Below are 17,356 nucleotides of genomic sequence, written 5' to 3' on the forward strand. Positions count from 1 at the left end.
TTGCCTCTGGTCTAGAGCTTCGTAAGAAGCATGGTGAGGTTTGTCAATCCCCCCCGTCGCACGCTGCCGGGTCCTGCTTTGATGGGTAGAGAAAGGAGCCCAGTGGGGGTCGGGACAGACTGCTTCCCACCAGTAGAGCTGGGGCCTGTGGGTGTCTGGGCTGCTCAAACCGCAGCCAATCCCTGTCTCCAGTCCTGGAGGCTGGAATCTGAGATCCAGGTGTGGGCAGGGCTGGTCCCTCCTGAGGCCTCTCTCCTCGGCATGTAGACGGCCGTCTCCTCCCTGTGTCCTCACGGGGTCGTCCCTCTGTGTGTGTCTGTGTCCTGACCTCCTCTTCTTATAAGAACACCAGTCCTGTGGGGTTAGGGCCCCACCCCAGTGACCTCATTTTACCTTCCTCACCTCTTGAAAGACCCCCACCTCCAAATACAGGCACATTCTGAGGTCCCAGGGGTTAGGACTTCAACACAGGGGTTTGGGGGAGGACACCATCCAGTGCACGCAGGGGCTCAGTTCAGGTCGTGGCGAGGAGGAGCTCCATGGCTGCCTCGGTGCCCTGACTGCCATGTGCGACGGGGCAGCCCGTCCTTACGCGGTCTCTGGGCTGCTGAGGGCATGGGCGCCGCCCAGATGGAAGTCAGACCCTGTGTCCCTTCCATCTCAAGTGCTGGCTTGAGCCTCTGTGGAAGGAAGACTCTCTTGGTCTCCACCCGTCTCTGCTCCTGTGTCGGGGTGAGTTCTGCACATGGCGGGGTCCCATGGGGGGATCGGTGCAGAACTCATGGTGTCCGTGTCCTTGGTGGCTGGGGGCCTCGATGACGGTGCCGTACGTGCCCTCACCCGCCTCTCGCGTTCTCTCCGACGCAGTGCCCTTCCGAGAGGCCCCGGCGTACTCCAACCGAAGGCGACGGCCCCCCAGCACACTGGCCGCCCCCCGGGTCCTTCTGCGTTCCAACAGCGACAACAACCTCAATGCCAGCGCGCCTGACTGGGCCGTCCGCTCGGCCGGCCCCCACCGCAGCCTCTCGCCCCAGCTGCCGCAGCAGATGCCCAGCAGGCCCGACGGGGCCGTGAAGACCCTTGGGAGCTACACCTCCGGGCCCCGCAGCCGATCCCCCTCGCTCAACAGGCTGGGCGGCACCGGCGAGGACGGCAAGAGGCCCTGGCAGCCCTGGCACGTCGGGTAAGGAGCGGCCGGGTGGGTGGGCTCCCGTGGGGACCAGGGAGAGGGAGACCTCCTTGCTCGGAGCCCCTGGATTCTAGAACTCAGGGCGGGGCCAGAGGTTGAGCAAAACACCTGGTTTATTCCAGCCCGGATGTTAAGAACACTTGAAAACCAAACTTCTGCCAACTGCCCTGGCTCAGACCATCACCTGAGAGCAGCCAGGCTGGCTTGGGCAGCCGCAGGTGTTGGAGTCCGTCTCCTTTCCCTGTGCATTGGCTTCTGGGTCTCAGAAGTGAAGTGTGGACAGACAGGGAGCTAGGGGCCCCAGCCTGCCCTGGGCTGAGGGCTCCTCCAGGGGATACCTTTTTCTTTGTTCCTTTGTCTGTTTTATTGAAGTACAGTTGATTTACAATGTTGTATTAATTTCTGCTGTACCACAAAGTGACTCAGTTATGCATATAGGTATTCCTTTTGTACCCTCCTTTGGGTGCCCTTGTGTGCTCGTTTACCGTTATGGTTTATCCCAGGGGATTAGATAGAGTTCCCTGTGCTGTACAGGAGGGCCTTGTTGTTCGTCCATCCTCTGTATAATCGTCTGCGTCTGCTGATCCCAAGCTCCCAGTCCTTCCCTCCCCCACCCCCTCCCCCTCGTCAGCCACGAGTCTGTTCTCTGTGTCCGTGAGTCTGTTTCTGTTTCACAGATAGGTCCATTTGTGCTATAGTTTAGATCCCACGTATAAATGATAACATACAGTGCCTGTCTTTCTCTCTCTGACGGACTTCACTCAGGACGATCATCTCTAGGTCCATCCATGTTGCTGCAAATGGCATTATTTCATTCTTTTTTATGGCTGAGTAATATTCCATTGTATATACACCACATCTTCTTTATCCATTCATCTGTCGATAGATATTTAGGTTGTTTCTCCAGGCGCCATGTTTACCGTCAACACACCTTAGCCAGAATGAGCCCTCACATTCGTAGCCACCAGACACCCTGGCACAGGTGAAGCTCCGAGGGGCCACGTCCTAGTGCTGGAGCCCGACAACCCCCCCCCCCCACCAGACTCAGTAGCAGCCCCAGCTGGTCCTCTTGTGTCTGCCCACGAGGCAGGGGCAGGGGGAGCGTCCCGGCAGACTCTGAAGCAGCCCAGGGGACCCCATTCCGTCCCCTTTCCAGAAGAGGAGACAAGGCCAGCATAGGCCAGAGCGTGGACCCCCCTCGGGCGTCTCACTCGGGCCGTGGGCACCCTCTGACTGCCCTGTGTCCCCAGCAGTCAGGGGGGCTGCATTCCCACCCAGAGCTCCAGCTCCCGGGCACGCTGTCCACCTCCTCACGTGGCCTTCAGAGTTTGTCAGGCCAGGATGAGACTCCCTGGGGATGGGCTCGTCACTGGGGCCTCAGTGCTGTTGAAGCAGCCGAAGCAGTGACCTTTCTGACCCCGTCACCACCTCTGCGATCTCATGTGGACCCACGAACTGCTCCGTGCGCCTCAGCCCACCTGGCTCGTTCCCCACAGAGGACCCTGCAGCCTCCCATTTCCCAGATGAGGGCACTGAGGCCAGGTCATGTAGCTGGGGCAGGTCATGAGAGTTGTCCTCCTTGAACTCTGTCCTCACCCATGGTGGCCCAGGGAGAGCCGGCACACTGCCCGGCGTGGTGTTTCTGGTGAGGGTTGAATGCCCCCTTTGGTCCGGCCTTCTGCCTCGTGACCCGGTTCCCCATCCCACCGTGCCCCGTTCACCTGGGCTCACCACACCTGCCTGCGGTGAGTCTGTCCAGCCGTAGTCACTCCTGACGCCACGCCCCCCAGCTCCGGTCGGGGATGTCAAGGAGGCGGCCGGGCTCAGCCTGGATGGAGGGCTCAGTGGTTCACGTGGTCCTGGGAGAGGGCCGATTGCTGTGGCCGGGGCAGCAGGCCAGGTGTCCGGGCTGCAGCCGTGAGGGCGTGGGGAGAGCGGGCCCGTGGCAACCCCGGTCTCCTGGCCCCGTCTCGGTGCCAGCGCCCGGAGGCCCACTGGAGCCCATCCGCACTTCCCCCCAGAGTCTCATTCTCACACCCGAGAGCCCATCCTTCCTCTGGTCTAGATTCTCGCTCTGAGTCACCCCAGGGGAGAATCCCAGGTGCTGCCGAGTGCCATAAAGCTAAATTAAAGGGCTCCCCCGAGGCCTCGGATTCCACTTCACACCGTTAGCTGGAATTATGACTATAATTTTGAAGAGAGTGTGTCCCCTTCCTCCAGTACGAAATCTAATAAGATACCAAAGGCAGGGTGGCCAGGGACTTGCAAAAGCTGCAAGCGAAATATTGCTGTGCAGAGAGGACGGCAGCTGGCGTGTTGCAGGGACCCCATCTGACTGTCCCTGATGTCCTGTGGGTGTGTGTGTGTGTGTGCACACTTGTGTGTCCATGTGTCTTTGTGTCCATTTGTGTTTGTGTGTGTGTGCGTGCATCTGTGTGATGGTGTGTGTGTGCGTGGACTTGTGTGCCTTTGTGTGCACTTGCATGTCCATGTGTGCACGTGTGTCCGGATGTGCACGCATGTGTGTGTGTGTGCCTGTGTGCTCAGGATCTGCTCACTCAGCAGCTACGCGCTGACAGGAGCCCCTTGAGTTGCTGGGGTCCTGCCCCCGAGACTCCCGTGTCATAAAAGGGACCTGCCAGGCACCCTGGTTCCCCGCGGTCGCCAGGATAATGGTGGCATTTGAGCCACACGCAGGCTCTCTGCTTTCACACCTGTGCTCAGGCGTGGACACGGCCGTACACGCAGCCCCAGTGATGGGGTACCTGCGCTCAGGGTACCACAGCACAGCCCCTGGGCCTTCTGGGGGCCCAAGGAGGCAGCTGAACCCTCCATCCCGTCTCTGTCTTCACAGCTCAGAGCCCAGCCCTTGCCTGGGACAGACGGGGATCCTTGCAGGGAGGCCATGGCTCCCAGCCTCGGGGTTGCCCAGGTGCCCCCAGAGCGCTTTCTGGTTGTCACAGAACCCAGATACTGGTTGGGATACTCCCCAGTCATGGAGGGGAGAGCCCCAGCCCCACGCGGACCCCTCCGTCTGCGGATCCTGTCTCAGTGGGTAGCTGCCAACCCGCCAGTTGCATCCAGCTCTGCCTCCTACCTGCTGTGTGACTTGGGGCAAGTCACTCAACCCTTCTGTGCCTCCGTTTTCTCATATGTAAAAGGGGACCTGCTGGGTTTGGGCCGAGGAGGCTGCTGAAGGGAGCACCCGCCACGTGCTGAGACCCGTGTAAGTTCCACAGACATGTTGGCTGCCTTGGTTTCCTCATTGTAAAAGGCGTCTTGACCGACCCTCTGACCGCTGCAGAGGAGGTCATCCTGGTGAGGGCTGCGGCTTGGGCAAAGTAAGGGGCAGGGGAAGTGGAGGGCGTCAGGCCAGCCTGAGGGAGTCCCAGCGTCCTGAGCATCTGGCGGGGGTTCCCTCTGGCTGCCCACCGCACCTCACCCCCTCCTTCCTCTCTCGCTGCCCACGGGGAGTTCTGACCACTCAGCGCCTCTCCCTTGGGCAGAGCCCGTAAACGGCCACCTGAGGCGCCGGGAGTGTGATGGGCACCTCCACGTGGCCAGAACCGGCCTCGGGCCAAACCCTCGGGTGTAGGCTTGACGAGATGGGGCCGAGGCCCCCCCAGCTGCCCAAGCCCCACACACCCATCCCTGGGCTTCTGCCAGCCCTGGCCAAGCGGCTTCCTCCCGGGCCTGGGCTCTGCGCTGTGGGCCAGGGCAGCTTCCCACGTGGAGCCAGCCCTCGATAGCCAGCCGACCTGAGTGCAAATTAGAAGAAGGAAGAGGGTTCAGAATGGACGGGAACCCGCCTGCCTGCAGCCCGTCCCGGTGCCCTGCCTCACCTGGAGGCTCTGCATGCGCCTGCCTGCGTCGCCCTCTAGTGGCGCCCACTGGCATGGCTGGTCCACGTTGCTAAGAACCGGCCTGAGAAAGGGTTTCGCTGGGTGGCCCCATCACCCACCACCGGAGTGTGGAGAGGAGTGCGGGTCCTCCTAGGATCCCTCCCAGCTGCCCTGTTCTCGCCAGGTTGGGAACAGCTCTTGACGTATTCCCGCAAAGCTCGCCAGCTAGTCCTGAGGGCTGCCCTGGCCTCACCGGCACCAGAGGGCGTGCCGGCCACCCTCCCATCAAAGGAGCGGTTCCAGGGTGCGTTGGGCTCGGCAGAGAGGAAAGCCTGCTGCGTTCAGGCAGGGAGACTGGCTGGCTGTATCCTGCGCGCCCACCTCCCCCATGGGCAGGGGCTGAGCGGGAAGGGCTCCCAAAGTCTGTCTCTCAACCACGTTGCTTTCGTTTCCCTGAACTCGGCTCTATGGGCGGAGCGGGGGTCCCCGAAGGGTCTGGGTCAGTGGGAATCCACCCCGCCCTGCACATCCCTTCCGGGGGATATGCCCCCATCTGGGCAGACTCGGGGGGTGACAGGGCGCTGTGGGGCCCCCCTGGCTCGCGCCTGTCCACCTCCGCGCACGCTCGTCCCGCCTCTTGGGGACACAGGGACCAGGATGCCAGAGCTGTGCTCCCCAGCGGCACAGGGACCTGGTTTCCTCGGTGAGAGCTGCTGTGCTGCTCCCCCCCACGTGCCGTCCTGACCCAGAAGGCGGGAGGGCGTCAGCAGACAGGGCAGGGGTGGAGTCGGGCTGTCCCCCGCCACCCTGCCCGCTGCCCGAGCCCGGGTGCTAACGGCATGTCACCCAGATGTCAGGAGTAGGGGGTCCGTGAGGAGGTGGCCACCTGGCGGGTAGGCGGGGCCAGGTGAAGGGGGCACCCCGGGACAGCAGGTGCGTCCGGCCTGCTGAGGAATCGGGTCCGGGCACCACACGGGCTGCCCTTGCCTGTCACTTTCTGTCCTTCCGCACCGGGGACATTCAGTGTTTGCTCTCTCAGCTGGTGGCATAAACGCGTGAACAACCGGCCTGTGATGGGCGCTCACCGTGCAGAGGCGAATACCCGAGAAATGAGGGCGGGAAGCGTGTCAGCCCCGGGGTTGATGTAGTCGATGACAGGGAGCCCCGGACAGACTGACTCCCCCAGAGGCAGAGCGCACACAAGTCAGGGCTCAGACCTCCCTGGGGGAGACGAGGGGCCTCCACGGAGGAGGGGGGCTCCGGAGGTGGAGAAGCAGGCCAGCCAGGCATCGGGGAGAGGCAAGGGGTCCTGTGTGACCGGAGCAGAGCGTGGGAAGGTACAGGGAAGGACGCACCTTCCAGACTCTTCCCCATCCCTCGGGGGCTCTAGGTGCCCACGCCCTGCCGCCTGGAGCCTTGTGTCTGCAAACAGGCAGAATCCCAACGCCGGTGGCCTGGGCCGTCCTGGAGTGGGTCGGGGCAGCTGGACAGTGTGGGTGCTCCGAGGCGGGCACACTTCTGAGATCACGGGGGGTCCCACTTCTCTGGAGTCCACAAAAGCCCCCGCTGCACACTGGCCACCCCAGCAGGACGGGACGTCTAATGATTGCCCATCCCCGAAGCACCTCCTCAGGACCTTGCGGGGAGGCTGTGGCGTGTGGGGTGCTGGCACCAGAGCCACGAAAGCCGGAAACGCAACCTAGAAGCCTGGGAGGGGGCCACGGTGCTCGGGGAGGTGTGCGGGCTGAGAGCTCTGGCATTTCTTCCCGGCCCGAAGGCAGAGGAGGAAGCAACGCTGATGGTACAGGGGGTGACGTGGAGTCTGAGCTTCCATGCTTAAGACACAGCTGTCAGCGGGGTCAGGGCTTGGGATCTCTGTGTTGGAAACGCCACCCCCTCCCAGAGCCGTCAGCAGGTAGCCCTCCAGCAGCCTCCTTCTACCCACATGAGTCTGGAACCTGGATGACACCCCGATTTCTAGCAGGTCCCCAGCTCTGGGAGATTCTGCTTCTTCATATCTGTGATTCTGCCACCACTCTGCACACAGGGCTCCCCGTCTCCAGCGCAGCCCCTGATCCCAGTGCCCCTCCAATCATGCCCCTGGTCTCTGTGGCATCACGTTTCCCCAAACGTCCCAGCAGAGCCTTTCGCGCAGCCGACGCCCTCTCCCTGTCACCCCAGCCTCTGTGCTGACCCATCAGACACACAGAGAAGCATCTTGTCAACTTGTACTTCTCCCCCATGAGGCTCGAGTCTGTCTCAAGTCCATGGGCGTCTGCAGATCCACTAAATACTTGCCCGGTGAAGGAGTGGATGGATGTGTAAGTGGCTGACGAAGGAACGAACGGAGAAAGTTCCACGTGCAGGCAGGTCCCTGTTCATCCAGGAGAGCTGGGAAATGTCCAGGTCACCCCACGGCCGACCAGTTTTCTGATATTGACAATTCAGTGATGTAGCCCTCATACCAAAACAGCGCCGTTGGAATTCCTTCTGGCTGTTCTTGGACGGAACACAAGGAGAGTGTGGACCCTCTGGGGTGGGGGAAACTTCAGACCCATCCTCACTGTGCAGGCAGGACGGGCCCAGCCTGGCCTCCAAGAGGGGACGGCACTGCCAACCTGGAGCCATTGGGGCGCTGTGGCCCCTGCTGCCGTCGAGGGCTGCCACGGGCGAGCAGGGCCCAGCAGAGGGTGCATTTCATAAAACGGGGCAAAGGGAGGTCACGGTCGCCTGGTTCGTCACCGCACAGAGCAGGGAGCCCGCAGGGAGCCCTGAGCTGGGATCGGGGAGCCAGGATGTGAGGTCAGCTCTGCATCTCTGCGCCTACGTCACTATTTATGGGGCCTCCATTTTTCCACTCGTGAAGTGGCACTTGGCAAGGCTCAGATTAACCTGGAATGAGAAGATGCTTCAGCGTCTGTGTGGACCACACATCACTGCTGGTACCTAGAACCGCAGACGCACTCTGGTCTTCAAGGACCAACTTCCTCCTGTTCTTAGACAGAGCCTTTCCGGGCTTGGACAGATGAGTTCGGGAGCTGACTGTCTGCAGAGTGGCTCAAGGAACAGAACTCCCAGACTGGAGCTGTGCTCGCTTTGACTCCTCTGCCCAGTGACACACTCCGGCGCCGGCTGGAACCAGCTGGCTGACACGTGCATCCTGTCACCCACTTTCCAGTTGAAGCAGAGAGTGAAGCAGACGTGTTGAGTGTTCACACACCTGTGCAGAGTGGTTCCTGCTGACTCACTCTCAGGTCTCTCTAGATCATCCCCTCTTATCACATGGGGAAACCGAGGCTTCCAGTGGTTAACTGACTTACCCAGCATCTGGTGGTAAGTGACCAGCTGGGCTTCCGGCAGGGTTCTTTTGAAATTTGGATGAATGAGTGAATACATAATGTTTGTATAAGTGGTAAGATAGATGGATGGATGGACGGATAAGTGAATGGATGGGTGGATGGATGGATAGGTGAATGGATGGCTGGATGACGGATGGATGGATGGGTGGATGGATGGATGGAGGATGGATGGTGGATGGAGGATGGAGGATGGATGGATGGATGGATGGATGGAGGATGGATGGTGGATGGGTGGATGGAGGATGGATGGATGGGTGTATGGATGGACAGGTGAGTCGATGGATGGCTGGATGGGTGGGTAGGTGGAGAGATGGTAGCTGGATGGATTTCTCCTGAGGATCAAGTTTTCAGGTTGGACGCAGTCTCCTTGCTGATTGTCGTTGATTATGCACAGTGGGGTTCCTTGGGCTCCTCATGTGGTTCCCAGGCTCTGGGCACAGCAGCTGCTTCTGCAGCTGACCAGCAGCTAGGAGGCAGGTCTGGCAGCCCCAGCTGTGCTGCTTACCCTCTGCCCTGCCCCAGCCATCATCAGCATGGTCCATCTTTATCTTTTCTCTGGACTTTGACCCGCCCCCTCCCCTGGGGGAGAAGCCCGCCTGCCTTAACCCTGCTGCCCTCAGAGTCGTCTCGCCTTCTGGTGCTTGGGGACCAACTCATGGGCCCACCTGCCCTTCCGCTCATCGCCCCTGGTGTCTGCTGCCGCCACACCTCCTGTCCAGGGGTGTCCATGCGGCCCATTTGTGACCTCCTTGGGACAACCTGCAGTTTCTGACTGGGGTTTAACGCATCAGGCACTTCCGAGCACCCACTACTGCACCCGCAACCAGGGATGGGGGCATGGAGATGGTGTAGATATAGCCCTGTGTTGCATAGCTCCCAGGCCAGCCTGGGTGACGGTCAGATGCAGAGGTGATAACTTCCATCAAAGCTTCAGTGACAGAGCCGGCGGGGGGCAGAGAGCGGGAGCTTCGTCTGTTTTCCGTCACTGATCCTCCTAGCAGCCCCGTGTGGGGGGCCCCGCCCGGCCATCGCTCAGTGCAGATATGGCAGGTGCATCGGGGCAGATCCAGGCACTGTTTGTGGAGGTCTGGGGAGAGGAGGCCTTCTGAGGCTGGTATGGGGCGCCCCCCTGGAGCGCCTGCCCTCTGCTGACCCCAAGCCTTTTCTGAACCCTTGAGTCCAGGTGGAGTGGCCCCGAGGGACACTTCCCTATTGCCGAGGGGCCGAGTCCCCTTGGTTACCAGGACTCACTGTCCCCTGGCCTGGGGGCTGGAGAGGAGACCCCTGATGATGTTCAGCCCCTGTGGCAAAGGCACTGTCTCCCCGCCGCCCCCCCCCAGCCCCCCGAGCTCCGAGTGAGGCTGAGGTGAGGCACATTGAATGGCTGGGTCTTCTTCCTGATGCAGAAGGCGGGCGGGACGTCGTCGCAGGCGGGAACGCTGAGGGCCGCTCTACCTTTCCCGGGTCTTTTCCACCACAGGCAGGTGGCCCAGATAGTCCTCCCTCTCTGTGCGTCAGCTGCCTTGCCAACTGTCACCTCTGGACCAGAGGCGGTCACACAGCCTGGCTCGTGCCGGCGTCGCAGTTCTGGGCTCCCGGGGTGTTTGGGGATCAGTGATATCCGTCCAGAGGATGGTGGATTTTCCCATCTGTGCACGCCGATCTGTAGCCGGCTGGTGGGGAGAAGGAAGTGGGGAGGGACAGGAAGGCCGCCGGGCAGGGCTGCCTGGTGATGTCAGAGCTGACAGGGGCACCTGTTTCCCAGGATGCTCTGACCTCCGTCTGTGGCTTCAACTTGGTCAGGGAAGGCTGGGGTCGAGGAGGCCGGAGAGGGGGCATCCCTGGGGACAGGAGAGCTTGTCCACTCTCTGTGTCTCTGAGCCCAGGCGAGCACCTGGGAAAGGTCACATGCCCGCCCGCTGCTCCGTGTGGTTTAGGGAGAGCTCTGGGCTTTGGGGTCGGGCAGGCAGCTCTGACGGTCGATCCTTCTCACCTGACTAGCATAAATTAGGGTGTAAACTGAGCACGTCCCGCGTGTAGACATGGGTTCCTGTGGCCAGCTCATCACCACGAGTGAAAAGTGAAAAGCGTGGCAAAAAACAGCACAGTCACGCTTCCACGGATTCTTACAAGCGTAAAGCAGACCCTACGCATCTATCAGGGGTGCCAGCGTGGGTAAAGCACGACACAAAAGGAACATGGGGGGTTCGCGTTAAATCCCGAACGTGAACGGTCACAGCATATTCTAGAATATTCCCTGCAAGCCTGTTTCACACCTAAAGGTGAGAACGTCTTCCTTGCAGGAATCTCAAGCTCCCTGTGTGGGCTCCCAGGCCACGGCGTCTGTAGTTTGAAAGGAGAACCATAGTTGGGGACCCCACCCTTCACGGCCATGAATTTGTGCCATGAGTGGCCCCCCTCCCGAGACTCGGATGTGGCTCCCTGACTCGGGAACCTTCCCCAAGTATTATTAATATTCCTCTTCCCCGTGGCGGGTTGTCCTCTTGGGTGACACCAGCCGGCCGTGAAGGCTTCTCTTGTCTTTCTGACCAGGGGCTCTGGAGCGTCGCCCCGAATCCCTGCCCAGGTTCATCCACGTGCCTGGGTTTTTTCTAAAGACCCCATCACGGGAGGAGAGCTCAGTAGGACTCCTCCAGATTATGAGTGATAAGAACATGCTCTCAGGCTTCCCTGGTGGCGCAGTGATTGAGAGTCCGCCTGCCGATGCAGGGGACGCGGGTTCGTGCCCTGGTCCGGGAAGGTCCCACATGCCGTGGAGCGGTTGGGCCCGTGAGCCATGGCCGCTGAGCCTGCGCGTCCGGAGCCTGTGCTCCGCAACGGGAGAGGCCACAGCAGTGAGAGGCCCGCGTACCGCAAAAAAAAAAAAAGAACGTGCTCTCTTCTCTCCAGAAGGAGTCACCCGGGTCACCCATCAACTGTCACAATGACATGGGGATGTCGTCACGGAAAACCACTTTGCACGTTTCTCTGGGAACCTGTGCTTCTCTCTCTCTCTCTCTCTGTGTCTCTGTCTCTCTTATATCCCACCGTCGGGCCCTGTTGAGTTAGATGTCCACGCTCACTGTCAGGCAGGGAAGTTGGCCTAGAAACGCACGCTCTTTGTGATATAGTCACATAAAACAGGAAAGAATTAAAGTCCCACTTGTGAAATGTCACCAGGGCAGCTGGGCGTGGGCTGCCTGCACCGCGATAATGAAGGCTTTCGCCAGTAGGTTCTGGGTGTTTCCTCACATGGTGTGGCTGGCGCTCACAGTGAGGCTCTGATAACATGGCAGAGACCCAGGGCCTCCCTTGACTGCTGCCTCCACTGGAGTTTTTCTTAAATTGAAACACGCACATAAAATTTACCATCTTACCCACTTCTACGTGTGCAGTTCAGTGACGTCAAGTACATTCGTGTTGTCGCGCGACCATCCCACCATCCACTTCCATCTTCCCCATCTTCCTAAACTGACGCTCTGTCCCCATTAAAGGCAAACTCCCCTCCCCCTCCGCCAGCCCCTGGCCCCCACCATCCTGCTTATGAGTTTCAGTACACCAGGCACCTGCCCTGAGTGGAATCACTCATCATCTGTCCTTCTGTGACCATCTTCCTTTATTTAGCGTAACGTCCTCAAATTTCATTCATGTTGTCACCTCCCTCTTTAAGGCTGAATAATATTCCATTGTGTGGATGGACCACATTTGGGGTATCCGTTCATCCGGCAGTGGAGACTTGGGTCGTTTCCATCTCTTGAGAATAATGCTGCTGTGCACGTGGGTGTGCAAATACCTGTTTGAGGCCATGCTTTCACTTCTTTGGGGTACCTGCCCAGAAGTAGAACTGCCAGAATTACCTGAGTCTTTTAAGCACTGATGCTGCCCCCCGGGGCCTTTTCACATCTCCAGGCACGTCTAGAATCAGGAGCTCCAATGTGACTGCCCGAGGCTCAGCGTTTGTTATAAACAGATGGGCCAAGGGTCTGGAGTGTACCCTGCTCTGTCTCAGGCCGTGACCCTCCCTCTCTGTCTCTGCCCCCCTCTCCCCTGCAGTCCGGCTTTCCTGCCAGGCGCCAACAAGGATGCGCTCTCGGCCTTCGAGTACCCGGGGCCCAAGCGGAAGCTGTACAGCGCGGTCCCCGGCAGGCTCTTCGTTGTCGTCAAGCCATACCAGCCCCAGGTCGATGGCGAGATCCCCCTTCACCGTGGCGACAGGGTCAAAGGTCAGTGTCCATTCTGCTTCCAGGGCAGGGTCAGGCTGGGGCCCCTCAGCCTCAGTTTATCCCCGTTGGGGTGTCGGTGTCCAGGGCATTGCTTCTGCGGGGCCCCCGTGGAAAATACGGAGCCCTGGGAGGGCAGAACGGGGAATACAGTGATGCTTATGGCCGCGGTGACTCTAATGTCCATTGGGAAGGTTAGCACGTGACTATCTGGGACGGGAGTCCACTGCAGAGAAAAGCAGGGGAGGGGCAGGCGAGGGCGGCGACGGGCAGCTCTTCTGCGTCTGGAAAACCTCCCAGGGCCTCAGGAGGAGGTGGGAGGTGGTGCTGGGATGCGGCCAAGCACAGGTCGGACTCAGACGCGTCTCGGGGCTCAGGGAGGGGCATCCAGGTGGATGGTTCAGCCTGGGGGCCTGTGACATTCCAAGGGAGGAGATCCGCCGGGTTATAGGGAAGGATGCCCAAAGCAGAATCCTGGGAAATGTGGGTGAAAAGCCTTGAGGGCCGCCGTGCATGCCAGGAGCTAGACCAGGGGCAGTACCAGCGATGGGAGCCAGCGACGGTTTCTGAGCAGGAAGATGAGGTGTATGCGGCCCTTAGGGAAGACGGGTTTAGTGCAGGCATGTGCAGGAGGTTGGCAGCGGCTGTAGAGGACCGCTGTGGCGCTGGAGGCCGCACGAGGCGGGTGGAGAAGTGACAGGTGTGGGCTGCAGGCCCCATGGGGGCCGCTGAGCTCACCAGGCGGAGCAGGAAAGGGCACACCATGCCTGGCCCTGTCGCTGCAGGGCAGCTTTCGGAAGATGCATGGCAGGGGCAAGAAAGTGTGCCCCTTAGGGGTCAGCCAGTCAGGTTCAAATCCATCTGGCCCTGAGCTGGTGATGCCCTGCTCCTTCCTCCGTACCGCGCAGTAATCTAGCCGACACCCCCTGGGTTTTACAAGTTTCCGAGGACAGCTGGAGACCCGTTCTCTCTCTTGCAACTCCTTCTTGGTAGTCCAGCTGCACGGAAACTCGACCATCTGGTGGCAACAGCAGGTCCCAGGGGCTCTGTTTATTTTATTCCCATCATTTTTTTTTTAACCATAGGTCGTTTCTGTTGGTCTATTTTCAGGTTCACTCGCTCTTTCCTTTGAAATGCCCCCTTCACTGCTAAGTCCGTCTTGTGAATTTTTTCATTTCAGAAATGACACGTTTAAATTCCAGGGTTTCCACGTGTATTTTCTTATAGTTTCTCTCTATTTGCCAAGACTTCCTATTGCTCTGTTGACATTTTCACTCTTTGGATGTGCATTGCTGTTTTACAACAGCGTAGACGGGTGTCATCGTCCCTCTAAAATCCCCGTCTGTCGTCCCACCATGAGGGTCATTTTGGGGTCAGGCTCACGTGGTTTTCTCTGCTCTGGAGGACGGGCCCCATCCTGTTGGGTCTTTGCGTGTCCGGTCATCTTCTGTTGCGTTTTGGACATCAGGGTGTTAAGTTGTGGAGAGTATGGCTTCAGTTCATTCTTCCTTTCTTTTGGGAGGGTTGCCTGGGTGACAGCTCAGGCCCCGACTTGAGCGGAGCTGCTCTGCATCTTTTCAGAGAGGTGGGTGCCCTGAGTTGGCCACCCCTCCCTGGCTGTTTCCCTTGTGAGGACACCCCGACTCTCTTCAGGGTGCCTGGTTTCCTGGCTCCATCCTTCTGGTTCTTTAGGCCACTCAGAACGCAGCTTTTTCCTCATGTGCCCCTCCTCTGCCAGCCCTGCTGTGGGGACCATACTTAGTCCAGGCTACAAGCCGTGGAGAAGGGGCTTCGCTATCCAGCTCTGCTCCCCTCTCCCCCCGGGCAAGCATGCATCCCACCAGGCCCGTCTACTGTCCGCGTCCTGTACCATTTTGCATCATATTCAGGGTTTATAGCTGCCTCCTGGGGTGGGGTCCAGTGGGGTCTTCGAGCATCATACCCATAAGTCCCTGATTGTCCCTATGTAGTTTAACACAGTATTTTTGTTAACTTTTAAATTATAAACATTCAAATTATAAATACAAGCACTCACATGACCTGCAGTTTGGAATTTTAATACCAAACACCAAAGAGCACCGGGTCTCGCTGCCCAGCCCAGCTCTGAAATCTGCTGAGCCCGCACCCCTGGGCTTTCGTCCCCCATGTGTCCATCCGTCCACCTTGCTGTCACCCCCAGGCCCGTGGCAGGCTTCGGGCTGGGCTGGGAAGGGCCTGGGGAGCCTTCCCGGTCACTTCAGTTACCGGTCACTTCACATCTGGGGGCCGCGTGTCCTCGTCCACACATCAGAGATGATAACAGAGGAGATACAGGTGGAGACTGTTAGCACCTGCTGTTTACCAGGCACCCTGCTTGGGGACGTCACACGTTTTTCCTTGTAAACCTCATAGCAACTGTGGGCCGAAGGTGTCAGATCCCATTGTGTGTGTCAGCACGGGCTGCTGTAGCAAGGCTCCCCAGACTGGGCAGTATAAACCTCAGGATTTACTGTCTCCAGTCCTGGAGGCTGGAATCCGAGATCTAGGTGTGGGCAGGGCTGGTCCTCCTGAGGCCTCTCTCCTCGGCCTGTAGACGGCCGTCTCCTCCCTGTGTCCTCACGGGGTCGCCCCTCTGTGTGTGTCTGTGTCCTGACCTCCTCTTCTTATAAGGACCCCAGTCCTGTGGGATTAGGGCCCACCCTAGTGACCTCATTTTACCTTAATCACCTCTTTAAAGATCCCTATCTTCAAACACAGCCACATTCTGAGGTTCTGGGAGTTAGGACTGCCACATAGGGGTTTGGAGAGGACACCAGGCAGCCCACACAGGAGCTCAGTTCAGGTCGTGGCGAGGAGGAGCTCCGTGGCTGCCTCGGTGCCCTGACTGTGCTGTGAGACTGGGCAGCCTGTCCTTACATGGTCTCTGGGCTGCTGAAGGACTGGGTGCCGCCCGGATGGAATTTGGACTCCACTGTAAATTTAAGGACCCCATCTCCAAGCACAGTCACAGTCTCAGCTGCTGGGAGTCAGGACTCCAACAGAGGAATGTTAGGGACAGGATCCAGCCCGTAAAAGACTCCTGTCTAAGCTACATGGTAACTTGGGGCAAGGCTCCCACAGCTGCCTACCTGGGGACGGGGATTCCGGTCTAGTTTGTCTGGACTGCAAGCCCAGCCCCCTTTGTCTCTCTGAGTCGCTCACGCCTGCAGTCGGCTTGGTGCCGGCGTCACCTGGCTGTGCCCAAGGGTGTGGCCTTGACGTTGCCTGGAGAGACGAGAGGCAGATGCACGGTCCCCACCACGAGTTTCTACGTGGACCCGTGGCGGTCAGCCAGGCCGCTGCAGTAGCTGGACAGCGCCCGGGCAGGTCCCTGTCCTCCGCTCGCCATCCAGGGCAGCGCTCCGAGACGACCCTGTCACATCTGGGTTCCGTTGGGCTGCCGTGGTGTACATCCCCGTCAGCTGGGCTGCGCTGAGCGTAAGGGGCCAGCGCTGATTTTTGTAGAAAATGGTTCACGCGATTATGATCTTAATGGTCCTCGGGGAGGTTGCCTGTCTGTTCCCTTTAGGCCGTTTCTTCAAATTATTAGGCAAAGACGTCTAAAGCTGAGGTACTCTGTGCTGTTCACCTTCAAAACTCACGGGTCCGGGTGTCCTTACCTGGCCTTTGAGATTAAGAGGAGGGATGGAAGGAGACATTTCTGTGGCCATGATCTCTTCTCCGCAGTTCTGGTGCCTGGGGGTCCTGAGTAATTTACAGAACGTTAAGATGTGCAGAGATTATACTAACCTCCCACTGCACAGATACACTCTGAGGGAGCCAGGGCTTTGGGGTGGAGGTGTGCCCCCAGCCCAGCATCACAGGCCTAAGAGACAGAGACCCTCCCCTGCCTCACGCCTGCCAGCCTGACCCTTACGACCAAAATACTTGTCCAAGCAGTGCCTGGGCAGCACGTGGGACCTCGTGTCTGTGGGTTTGCGTTGCTCACCCACGCTCAGCATCGGTCCAGTTTAAAAAGGAATACGCTTCGTCCCCCCAGTGGGCGTCTGTGAGGCCCTCTGTGCGCCCAGCACTGAGCCAAGGAAGGGGGAGACCCAGCGCCCTCAGCCCTGCAGGCGGGGCAGCTGTGTCTGTCCCGTGACCCTTGACTTTGCATTTTCACTGTGCAGCGGCCCCCTGCTGCTTGCGGCTCCAACATAACCCTCAGGTTCTTCATTGGTAAGCCAGCCAGAAGCCCGGGACTGCCCTTGCACTTCAAGCCCAGGTGGTATCTTGTAGCTGCCAAGCAGGCTGCTTCCCTGTCTCCTGCTGTGAACTCTCTGTTCTCAAACGAATTTCAAAGGTCCTGTGGGCCTGGACTCTTGGCCTCTCCTCCCCCCAGCTCCAGAGGGGCCGACACGACCTCATGGTTGCGTCTCTTCATCAGGGTGGCCTGTCCCCCGACTTTGACACCTGAAATAACTGATGGTGGGGTCTCGGAGGTCCCACTCTCCCGTCTCAGCTGGGACCTGAGAGACGGGACACAGTGGCCACACGCCGAGTGCTGTGAGATACGAGGACACCAGGATGCCCGGCGCTTACATCCTCTCCCCCAGGCCTAACGGGCAGAGGGGACCTGGGGGCTCAGAGGCTCTGCAGTGCCCCCTCCGAGGGACACTTTGCCAGGCCCCTGGTCTACGGCTGAAGGGAGGCACGGTCAGCCAGCAAATAGACCAGAGCTGCCGGCCCCTCCTCCCTGCATCCACACCCCACGCCCTCCAAGCCCCG

The 17,356-nt window shown here is 59.5% G+C and overlaps 1 protein-coding gene across 2 annotated transcripts in view; it reads left to right on the plus strand.

Annotated features, from left to right (window-relative positions):
• SHANK2 (SH3 and multiple ankyrin repeat domains 2) overlaps window positions 1-17,356 on the plus strand; it is a 552,956-nt gene that overhangs the window by 269,570 nt on the left and 266,030 nt on the right. For both annotated transcript variants that reach the window (XM_079928829.1, XM_079928828.1), the window contains 2 exons: window positions 868-1,183; window positions 12,444-12,613. In XM_079928829.1, coding sequence (XP_079784955.1) covers window positions 868-1,183; window positions 12,444-12,613 — 486 coding nt within the window. The remainder of the gene's footprint in view (window positions 1-867; window positions 1,184-12,443; window positions 12,614-17,356) is intronic.

This window comes from Stenella coeruleoalba (genome assembly GCF_951394435.1).
Source record: "Stenella coeruleoalba genome assembly, chromosome: 8".
In the NCBI taxonomy this organism is placed as follows: Eukaryota; Metazoa; Chordata; class Mammalia; order Artiodactyla; family Delphinidae; genus Stenella; species Stenella coeruleoalba.